An 11,709-nucleotide genomic window follows, 5' to 3' on the forward strand; every position below is an offset into this window, starting at 1 on the left:
TACTTTCTGCTCAACTGAAACAGCTGTTTGCAGCTATACACAGGAGCACATCGAGCAGCAATGAATATGAAACGCACAGCTTAGCAAAATCATGCAACCAAAGTTGGTATTTCTGGAGCGGAACGCCCCGAGTAATTCTCTCCAGTGTGACTGAAAACTTAGACCTTCATTGTGGAAAATCGGTTAATCTGGCCTATATCTGCAATGAAAAATCCTCGAATCCAGTGGAAGTCGGTGTAACTGTGCGAATTTGATTCACATCTCAAGATGAGCTCAGCACAGCGCCTTGAAAGGCATTGCATGAGCAGCTGGAAAGCAATAAAATTGGGGGGATTTACTGTATTTATGCATGCCATTGTGATCAAAAGGACTCATTATAAGAACCGGAAAGATTCTAAGAAAAAGAAAAAAAAACAGTGAGTGTTGGTGCGTGGTAGGGGGAAAGGGGTGGAGGTGGGCTATGTACATACATTAAAGGGCTGCAAGTATAAAGAGGTGCACAGGGCACACTCAACTCTCATACACACACTCTCATACTTGTGTTGTATCGGCCCTTGCAGCGTGTGGAGCTGCTGAACTGGGACTGTGCACTGTGTGTGTGTGTGTGTGTGTGTGTGTCTGTCTGTCTGTCTGTCTGTCCAGCTCCTCTCCAGCCCTCCGCTCTCCTCTCCTTGCTATGGTCGTCCACATACGCGGTTGCAATTTCAGCACCACAGACAGCTCTCTCTCCAGCTCCAGCCTCAACACCGACGCCTCCACCCTGTGGGACTCCCCGGCGCCCCAAAGCCACGGCGGGATGAGCCGGACTGGCCACACGGTGGTGGCAGTATGCCTCGGCTTCATTTTAGTGGCGGGGATCCTCAGCAACTTCCTTGTTCTTGTTGTCTTCGCAAAGTTTCGCTCCCTGTGGACGCCCATCAATCTCATCCTGCTGAACATCAGTCTGAGCGACATCCTCGTGTGCGTCTTCGGGACACCTTTCAGTTTCGCTGCGAGTCTTCACGGGAGGTGGCTCATCGGGGAGCACGGCTGCAGGTGGTACGGGTTCGCCAATTCACTCTTTGGTGAGTGACATAAATACAAATATGTAACTTTTTTGGTTTTACACCCACCTGCATTGAATGTGGGACGTTTTGTGATGATATCTGAAAGTTACGTGATAGGTATTTGAAGATATTGGATAATCTGGACCTGATGATGGCACAATATTAAAAAGTCAAGTAACCACCAAATTAATAAAGGTCATCCTGAGGGGAGCATGAATATCTGAACCAAATTGCCTGACGGATAATTCAGTGTTTTCTCTTTCTCAAAACTACAAATGTACCAAAATCATTCAGGATTCAGTGTGTGTGAATATCTGTACAAAATATCATCTCAATCCATCTATAGTTGTCAGAAGTGGTGGACAGACGGAGATTGCCATCTATAGAGCCATGCTCCCAGCGTGGCTCAAATGGAAAATAAATGGCAGCATGTTCATCATTCATTATGTTTTTTCCTTAAATGTCTCTTGTTTTCTGTCTCAGTAAAAGAAGAAATAAACCCACCCACATTCAGGTGAACCGAAGTTAGTCACAGAGCTGGTCTTCTATGAGTCAGTAATGTCTTTACTATCGTTTCTGAGACCACATTCAGTACCTCCCTGTCTGAGAGCTGTTAGTGTTGACAGCAGAAAGGAGGCACATGCTTACATAATGTTATATGACGCTCACATACACTGCGGGTCATTAGGAGGGTCCTGACACATAGAATCAAAGTAAATACGTCTTGTCAGACAACAGTTTTCCTCTACAGTAAAAATAACAAAAAGCACACATTAGTAGTGACATTACAAATTCTGCTGAAAATATTACATATCATTCCAAAGTATCTACTTTCATCATTTTCATTTAAAATGTTGATGATTTCTTCACTTAAAGCTGCAGTAGGTAACCTTTATAAAAATATATTTTGTGTCCTATTTGCTAAAACTTTCACTATATCCTGACAGTACGTGAAACAGATAATCTATAAAAAATATCAGGTTCCTCTGGCTCCTCCTAGTGCTCCTAAATGCATTTGCAAGAATCCACAGGGCCTGAACGAAAAACAACCAATCAGAGTTGAAAAAGATAGCTGATTGTTGAGTATCATTCTCAGGTCGTCAAATAAAGACATATTTGACTATCTGATAGGCCGACATTTCCTCAGTCACCATTGTCTTTTCTAAATCTTAACACGTTTCTCCTGTCCTAAATGGCAGCAAATATAAATAAAAACCAATACTGGCTTGAATTAAATTATTATATTATATTATTATGTATAGAATAATGCAGTTGAAAAAACCTGTATCGGTAGACAACTATTAATTAGTTTAAGAAATTCATAACCGCTCTCTTCCCAGTAATTATTTTGTTACAAATGGTTTCACACTTTTGGACAAGGTAAAGGCTTCACACCTCATTTACACTGAATGAAGTCTTATATCTACTTTTGTGTCTTCTCCTTTCGTGCTCTTTAAGGGATTGTGTCCCTGGTGTCCCTGTCTGTTCTCTCCTATGAGCGTTACACCACCGTGCTGCGTTGCTCAAAGGTTGACATCTCAGACTTCAGGAAGGCTTGGTTCTGCATCGGAGGCTCCTGGCTCTACTCTCTCCTCTGGACCCTGCCACCCTTCCTGGGTTGGAGCAGCTACGGGCCCGAGGGACCCGGTACCACATGTTCTGTCCAGTGGCACCTCCGCTCACCCACCAGCATCTCATATGTGTTGTGTCTCTTTATCTTCTGTCTGCTGCTGCCCCTTCTACTCATGGTCTACTCTTATGGCCGGATCCTGGTTGCAATCAAGAGGGTGAGTTCAGACTAATCTGTTATCAAGACATGTTGTCTTTACAGCATTTGTGAGTTGAATGTGTCTGACAAATGACTAGAAAACACCAGATACAGTATAATGTTTACAAAAACTAAAATTAAAACTACTAAACTAAACTATTTTGATTCACATATTCACAGATTTTAAAGTTTTTCTTAACTATTAACTACTTCTTTTGTTGATATTATAGAAAATACACAATGTTTAATAAATAGATTTTTCCACAGTATGTTTTAGAGGGCACACAAACACAAGATGAAAACAACATAAAAGAAAACACATATATATAAGTACATTATTTCTCATTCATATAAGTAAAAATGGGAACACCCTTTTACCTCAGGAGACTGAACAGTAGATGGCAGCTCAGAGTTGAGAGTTTTAATCTAAATTTAGATACCTGTGTCAGTAATATGCAGACCATGTCTCTCTTTGCTGACAATTAGGAAATGTGTTTCCATTATCTCTGTCATTCCTGAACTAGTGTTTCACAGTAAATCCACCCTGAATGTGATGAGAGGCTTTACCTTCTGTTTCCATTAGAATTCAGGTGTTCCCCTTTTTAAGTCATCAGTGGTTCGGTTGTCCCTCTTTCTTCGTAATATAATTATTCCACCAAAATATATGCAAATCTAGCATTGCCATTGTATTTGATATGGCTGGACACATTGTATCATCATTGACGTTATTCTCTGACAGTTAACAGTACAAACATGAACAAAGGTTCATGTTTGCATGTATAGAGCTGTAATTTTCTGAGGATAATGTGCTCAAAGTGCTGCCTTTCACCATGTCCATCTGTTCAGCTATGAAGCCTTAATAACTCTGCTGAAGTGGCCGCCGTTGTGACTCTTGAGCTGTCAAGGTATTCTTTGCACATGAGATTGTGGCTCAGAGGTTGACATCTGCCAGACTCCTACTAACACTTGGTCATGTGTTTCCAAGGTAATTTCGAGGAGCATCAAGCCAGATAATCCCAGAAGCCACAGCTCTGTGTTAACAATCTTACAATCAATTTATCCAGCAGGCGAAGGAATGAGAGGCAATGTCTTCAGGGGAGTGTATGGTGTGCGTTTTTCTGGGCTGGCAATGACCACCTCTCTGTTTCCAGTGACTCATCCCAAGCCTGGTGGGGCTTACGTAAACCTACTAATTGATAGTTAAGGGCTCCCATTCACTCACTCATGCACTTTGTAGCTACTACTCCTATCAATGAATCACCCAGGAGGTATTTTTAGATTGTGGAAGCAACCTGTTACTATTGGATACCTGCCATTATACAACCACCTCCATTTTTCCCCCAACTCTGTGCACCTGAGTCAGAGCCAAGAAGGGCTTTGCAGACTTGATTATTGTTACAGCGAATCGGGGCTCAGCCGCACACCAGTCGCCCACCAACTGAAAGCCCCACCTTAGGCTTTTCTTAGAAACTGAGCAATCAGTCTGCGGATCATTCTGCTGGCTTAAACTGACCTGTCAGAAAGTGAGATGACATTTATATCAACAGCATCAGTGTGGCTCAAGCTTGGATTTCTATTATCTCCGCATGACAGCATCACATCTTTACCATTCCATTATTGATGCCGTCTAGAAAGCTTCTTCTATGAAGTCACAGATTTACTGATGTACTTGAATTGACAATGGGCATATTTCCTATCACAAATATATATATATATATATATATATATATATATATATATATATATATTAAAGACTGAAAAGTATTTCCATTTATTTATTGGAGCACAATTCTGCAGTGCTCCTTGGGTTTATCTGTCATATTTTAGTCTCTCTGTTCAGATAAGACAGAATCATGCATTACATTTTTCAGTTGCCAGTGTCATCTGGCTGTAATGCTTGACAGACTTTGATGTCAGTAATATTCAAAACAGAACAAAAGTTCAGTCATGCAGAAGTGCATGCTGGGTGGACATTGTCAGAGTAGTTATTACATTATAGGAGAAAGAGCAACAGAGGTTATGACCAAATATCATAGTAGGTGAAGTGTAATTGAGTGTGTGAGAGATGTGCAGTAATTTGACAGAAAGGGCAGGATCTTCTCTTCTGGAGGACCAGGCAGACACCCTAATTTATTCGTGAAACAATGCGATGAGCATCAGAGTGGTAATTACACAAAACGGTAACCACAGGGGTATGAAATCAATACTGAGGAGGTGACAATCACCACTCGGCATATGATGCATCTGGGATAATTTTAGCTCACTGCAAAAGCCAGCAGCAGGGATGGATGTAATGAAACATGTCAAAGTATGTATAGTGGCCTTACAGCTGCTGGCCACACTTTAGTATATTTTAATGACTGTTTCTATGGTTACTGTGACATAACCATTACTGAGCAGTCATTCACATGTTATACTACAAGTCGGTTTCGACAATTTCCACCACTGTGTAACCTTCACACATACATAATAATTATTGTACAGCAATTTTTAAACATTATTTTGTCCCTGAAACAGCGAGGGAACAATTAATGAACATAAAAAGACATAACAACATAAAATTATTTGCTTTTCAATACACAAAAGAATTCTGTCTCAAAGAACTTTAAGAGTTTAAGCCTTTTTAGATATTAAAAAGGTGCTCCTCTGATTTTACACATTAAATGTACTACAAGGAGTTTATTTTCAAATTGATATTAATGCCTCTATGACCTACATAAACAAATAAGACCATCAACGATGCTAGGCTTATTAAAGACATGTTATGTTTGACCCCCACATTATGAAAGTACCCCTTTACCCCACTATATGTTGAGTTAGTCTAATTGTATTGGATCTTAGTGTATGCATTGAATAGGCTCTATTCCCCGAAATATTTACAGATATGTTTCCATTAATCACCTGAAACTAAGACTAGTTATGTCTTTCTAACCTTAGAATCTGTTTTTGTCGCCTTCCATGGAGGTAGTTTCTCCTTTACACTTGGAAAGGGAGGGTGAAGGTCGCTAGATGACACAAAATCCTACACACTGTGTGTCACAGTGTCTTTTCTGATACTACCACTGGATGGCACTAAAGAAATAAATGTTTGATTACTACACATAGTGGGTTTCAGTTTTCAATCACAGAACAAACTGAGGATATCCAAATAACACAGAAATGCATGAGGGAGAAGGCATGAAAAACCTACCACCTACCTTAGAACCTCAGACATCATGTGTTGCAAATGAAACTAACTTGATCCATGCCTTTTCTTTAGCTGTAAGTCAACATTATAAAATACTTGTCAAGACAGATTTAACCTCCTCTGTACCTCTTTCCTGCTCTGTCATGTCTCCAGGTGGGTAAGATCAATCTGCTGGCAGCTCAGCGCAGAGAACATCACATTTTGGTGATGGTGTTGTCCATGGTGTCCTGCTACATGCTGTGCTGGATGCCCTACGGCGTCATGGCACTGATGGCCACCTTCGGTAGGTCGGGACTTGTCACTCCCATTGCAAGCGTGGTGCCCTCCGTCCTGGCCAAGTTCAGCACTGTCATCAACCCCATCATCTACGTATTTCTCAACAACCAGGTGAGAGCCAAGCGCTGATGAATAATGACCCAAGGTTGCTGTTTTCATAGCATTTGTTACTAGATTGAAGTAGGTTATGTAAGATATGTTGGTTGTAGTGCATATGACTGCTCAGTGGGGAGGTGTGGGGAGTGTTTCATCCATAGAGGGGAACTCAATAGCACCCAAGGCCTCTGCAGCACTTAGGATGCAGCACTGTCACTGTCAGCTTGCTGTCTTTTGACCTGTAAATGACCACATTCATGTTTACAGGAAATGAGCATATGTGTTGTACTTTTACACAGTTTTATAGATGCTTTGTGGCCTTTGTGAAGTGCAACGCAGAGTCACAGTCTGTTCAAGGAGAGGAACACCCAACTCGAAGGACACAGTACTCTGGCAACTTCCCCGTCCACAGACAAACCTCCCTCAGCTCTTCACAACCTCCGATCCTCAGCAGTTGTAGAAGCGCTGCCCTGTGCAGCCGGTCCAATGACTGCCGTACTCTTGTTGTCCACTACACTCCATAAAAGCTTTTTATCATTTAATATGACAGACTGTGAAAGTTAAAACAAATGTTTCTGAATTATTGTCTAGAATCCAAAGTGCAAGTAAAGGACCTCAACACATCTCTCAACACCCTGCTATTGATTTTACATATGAAGATGAATGTCACTGGCAGCTCTTTTTTAACATTTGAATGTAAACTCAGTGCCATGTAGTTCAGCGTCTGCTTTAATGCATATATTTAATTTGGCAAGTGTCAGTGTAGCTACATGTTTTGAATGAATGCTCTGAAAATACATGTATGTGTTCGCTGCAGGTTTACCAAGCAGCCCTCCGTTCTCTGAGAGACTCTGAGCACATACATCCAGATGCATATAAAAATCATAAATCAATGAATGTCTTTCGTGGTTTACATAAAAACAATGTCCACTCCCATTTATCATAAGTGTTTTTGATTTTGAAGTTATTGTTTTTATTGTATCTTGATCTTATGAAACAGGAGTATTGAATTCATTAGCAACATAGTTATTAATACAATATAATGCTGTGTTATATGCCGATATGTAACACAGACATACTGATAAAATTTCAAGAAGATACCATTTATGCCATTAATTAAATGATCATATTGTTTGGCAAAAGTTAAGACAACAAAGTAGAAAACTGATTATTATACCTAATGTATAATCAGTGTATTTATACATGTACATATAAATACTCTGTATGTTTATATTTACACTATTATATAACAATTATGAGCCTACCTTTCTTAACAATGTTCGGAGTGCTTTACAAAAATAAATAACAAAACATGCAACAAACATAACACAATAACATTAAAAATAAGGAATAAATAGAAATAGAAACAATATAAATAAAAAACACACATCAACCATTTTCAAAAGCTTTCACGAAGAGCTGCATCTATCTATCTATCTATCTATCTATCTATCTATCTATCTATCTATCTATCTATCTATCTATCTATCTATCTACCTGTCTGTCTGTCTGTCTGTCTGTCTGTCTGTCTGTCTGTATAACCTGCTACAGTGCAGGACTGACAAACAACCTATTATGCAATCTCATACAGGAAAAACCAACAACGTAGTCGCATCTGCTAAGTTGCAAGCCAAGTTTCTATGCAATGCTCTGTGGCCTACTGTGGGAATATGCCACATAAAAAACGTTTCACATTAGCCTAAACTGGCTGTGCGGGTACAGCTTAAAACATTAGTGGGTCTCTACCACAACCAAGCAGAGCTTACATATACTGCGGTTGTTACCAAAGTTAGTTAGGTAAGACTTCATTATGTGAGTAAAGAAGTTGAATTGAATTCAGCAAAGCTTTCAGTAGGCTATATTTACCTGGAATTTGGCCATTGCTTGTTAAAAGGCCAATGTGTAGGAAATGTGTTATTTCCTGCTTCTGATATGACTCTTCATGTCTATCTCTCATATCTATTTCTTGCTGTGGTCATTTGTGTTGACTAGGTCCAGTTGTGGGCCTTTAGGTGTGTTCTAATATCACCTATACTAATGCAAATACTATTATAGTGCTGTATGTCACACTAAATTACATACTAAACCTCATCAGAATTAGTTTTTCACCAGCCAAAAATAGAAGTTTTGCCACTTTGACATAGAAATACTGAGTAGTACATGGCCACATGGCATCGTGTGGCATTTAGGAACATATATGACAGAGATGTAGAAAGTGCCAAAAGGCAATTTTGACATCACACACACACACACACACACACACACACACACACACACACACACACACACACACACACACACATTCACACATGTACAAATAAAGGTCACATCTCTCACAGATCTGCCTGTTGAAGAGTTAAAAGCTTCCAGGAAGTAGCAAGAAAAAAAACTCAGCTGCTTAGAGAGCACCGTTCAGAAGTGCATGGCATGTCACGGACGCCAGGCCTCTCTAGGTTTCGCCACTCCACTCCACCATGATCAACACTTACCAGACCAGCCTGGCTCCTCCGCCGGTGCCTCCACGCCACAGCAGGTCTCAACCGGTCCTCATCCCGGCTCCACTTCCATCACAAGGCCACAGCAAGTCTCTCCTCAGGTTTTTGGTTGGCGCAGTGTTGCTGCATTTATTCCTGTCAGTTGGAGGATTCATCTATCTGTACCACAATGGCAAAATGGTAAAAATGTCTCTTATACATTAGAATATTAAGTACAGTTTAGATGTACAAATAGTTGGTGGCACTGCTGCTTGTATCAGTACAGTATTTATTCAGTAATCTTTCAAGACATTAGAAATTAAAATATTTCACTTTACACCTTCTTTACAAAAGTGTTTGCTTAAAGAAAAATTAACTACTAGCAAACTAAAAAATGAGAAATAGAATAGAACGAAATAGATTGAAAATATTGAAATAGATCTGTGTACAGTGAATCTTCTGATGGTTCACATATTTTCTGCTCTATGTAAAAATATAACCGTCAAGTCAATGAAACCGTGCTTGAAGCACAGGAAATGCTTTAGAAAAAAACAGATGAAGTATAATATTCATAGCACACTGTTGTCTTGTCACAAGATGAGCATTGTGTAAACATAGAAAGATATTTGTAAGGTGTCATAAGAAAATATACATTCAACAAATTGTTCTACTTGTTCCTGATGTTCTACTTTTCTTCATTACTTAGGGCCTACAGGGAAGACTTTCCTCAGCAGAAGGAACTGGTACATTCATTTTATTTATTTATTCCTGAAAGTAATTTTGTACATTAAATTGCATACAATAATCCAGTCTCTGACCAGATGTTTGTTCTTTTTTCCAGCGACTTATCTTTCATCAGAAAAGCAGGAAACTTCCTCTAAAATCTTGGCACGCATGGTAGTTGAGCACACAACAGTACAGACTCCTAAACGTAAGAAACTATGAATACATATTGGATCTTTTTAAAAATGCATTAATTAATAGCCAAAAGTCTGTTTCGAAGTAAAGTGTCCTCAATAATGTTTCTTAAACATCTTTCCTTGTCTCTCCAGCGGGTTATCTCCCGTGGGACACGAAGCACTCAGTTCTTAAGGACATCAACTACTACCGCAAAAGTTGGTTGACTATCCTGCAGCCTGGTGACTACTACGTCTACTCCAGGGTGACCTTCTCCAAGGGCGGCTCTCAGAGGCCGCTGGCCAGCATGATCATGCTGAGGAAGCATGAGACAGGAGAGGAGAAGACTGTGATGCAAGCATTCTGCAATCTGGATGTCCAGAGTGGGTCTGCATCAATCCCTCGCATGTGCACAGCCTCACAGGGAGATGTGATCACACTGGAGAAAGGAAACCAGCTCAGTGTCTGGGTACAAGACCTTTCACTGGTGAACTACGAGGAAGGAGCCACAACCTTTGGGATGTACAAACTGTAGGACTATAGGAGCAGACACATGGACCTAAGCTGAAAAGTGGGAACTCATTAAGTTGATGGAAGCCACTGAGAACACAGTATACTGGATAAGTAATCAAACTAATTGTTTCTGGTCTTTTTTGACCACATTCCTAAACTATAATTTATTAAATCAGATAAAATGTTTGTGTTTTTTTTTGTGGCAGTATTGTGAATGGTTGGTGTATTTATTTATGTAAATGAGAATGTGTGGCTGTGAAATGAAACTCAATATTTAATCCAAAACATTTCTTCTCTTCTCAGTTTGTCTTGCATCTGACTCATTTTCAGGAGTTAGTTAGACCCAAAGGATACACACACATAAGACACACATATTTGATGTTGATTTGAAGTGTTGCATTACACAGTTTATCTGTGTGCATGTCCCAGTATGGGGCACATCTGCAGAAGATCTTAAATGGTATAAAGGAAAGACATGCAGCATTGAGATGCTCCATAATTCAGAATTATGATCAAACTTAAATTCGCTCTGAAGCACAAAAACCCACTGCGTTACTGTTTCAGGCTCTACCACAATGGTTTTAAATTTCTAGGACACAGAACACACTTAGCGAAGATGCATTTCCTCATGATGGTAAGCCACAAAAAACATCATCAACAGATGTAGGTTACCACTCACGAAGGGCAATTAGACGTATATCATTTTGATGATGTATCTAAAGATTATGAATCCAACTACATGGTGTTTTTAGGGGTACAAGAAAAATCGTAAAGGAAACGTGATTATTTTAAGGACTTCAAAGGGAGCTACAGATTTTCCTCTTTTGTGTTTTTCCTTCCTTCCACGATGCCATTGGTTCCAGTTCATTTCCATATGGCCTATGAATCATTTATCAAACTCTTGAAATTTATCTGAGTTGTGTAATCCATCACATTAAAAAAAAAGATTTTATTCCTGTTCTTTATTGCCATGACGTGATACAGTTTAAATGTATAGGCACTACCTCACAATAAAACTTTGACACACAATTGTGGTCATAGCATTCACTGATATATTTCGCAACTCTAGCAAGACTCAAGTGTCTGCCATTTTCACACTGTATAAAATTTAATTTAGACCTAACAGGCAGGAAAAAGACATTAAAAAAAAAATATATATATATATATCAGTAATGCCAAGTAGTCAGGATTTGTAGTAAATAGGCTAAAACATTAAAAGTCACTGTATTGTCCACATGTACAGATTAGACCTTGACCTAGTTTTTTTTACTGAAACACTGAATGCATGAGTTATATCTACCTTTAACCTGCTTTGTGACTAGGTTTTAAATATACTTGGTGAGTAATATAAAAAATGTCTACCCACCAACCCATCAAAAGCAAAATGCAACGCAGTTAGCACCTGAGACAACTGCGAATTTCACATCACTGTCGTGGTGGAGCTGTACAGTG

General features: G+C 39.5%; 2 protein-coding genes across 2 annotated transcripts; both read left to right on the top strand.

Moving 5' to 3' along the window:
* The first annotated feature begins 547 nt into the window (after positions 1 to 547).
* Positions 548 to 7,309, top strand: tmtops3a (teleost multiple tissue opsin 3a). The gene is made up of 4 exons (XM_051418879.1): positions 548 to 1,064; positions 2,505 to 2,833; positions 6,155 to 6,388; positions 6,673 to 7,309. Exons 1-4 carry the CDS (start codon positions 677 to 679, stop codon positions 6,895 to 6,897), a joined length of 1,176 nt encoding a protein of 391 aa, XP_051274839.1. The 5' UTR covers positions 548 to 676; the 3' UTR covers positions 6,898 to 7,309.
* Positions 7,310 to 8,709: 1,400 nt separating this feature from the next.
* On the top strand, positions 8,710 to 11,286 carry cd40lg (CD40 ligand). Its single transcript, XM_051418880.1, has 4 exons — positions 8,710 to 9,048; positions 9,554 to 9,590; positions 9,689 to 9,778; positions 9,900 to 11,286. Exons 1-4 carry the CDS (start codon positions 8,848 to 8,850, stop codon positions 10,277 to 10,279), a joined length of 708 nt encoding a protein of 235 aa, XP_051274840.1. The 5' UTR covers positions 8,710 to 8,847; the 3' UTR covers positions 10,280 to 11,286.
* Positions 11,287 to 11,709: the final 423 nt, after the last annotated feature.

Source organism: Dicentrarchus labrax, unplaced genomic scaffold (assembly GCF_905237075.1).
Source record: "Dicentrarchus labrax unplaced genomic scaffold, dlabrax2021, whole genome shotgun sequence".
Taxonomy (NCBI): Eukaryota; Metazoa; Chordata; class Actinopteri; family Moronidae; genus Dicentrarchus; species Dicentrarchus labrax.

Bases quoted from the DNA above. Each gene is read 5' to 3' on its own strand.
- tmtops3a (XM_051418879.1), top strand. From the start codon at position 677: ATGGTCGTCCACATACGCGGTTGCAATTTCAGCACCACAGACAGCTCT. The intron at 2,834-6,154 runs GTGAGTTCAGAC...TCATGTCTCCAG, and splicing joins TCCTGGTTGCAATCAAGAGG to GTGGGTAAGATCAATCTGCT. The intron at 6,389-6,672 runs GTGAGAGCCAAG...ACTTTTACACAG, and splicing joins ACGTATTTCTCAACAACCAG to TTTTATAGATGCTTTGTGGC.
- cd40lg (XM_051418880.1), top strand. From the start codon at position 8,848: ATGATCAACACTTACCAGACCAGCCTGGCTCCTCCGCCGGTGCCTCCA. The intron at 9,049-9,553 runs GTAAAAATGTCT...TTCATTACTTAG, and splicing joins TGTACCACAATGGCAAAATG to GGCCTACAGGGAAGACTTTC. The intron at 9,779-9,899 runs GTAAGAAACTAT...TTGTCTCTCCAG, and splicing joins AACAGTACAGACTCCTAAAC to CGGGTTATCTCCCGTGGGAC.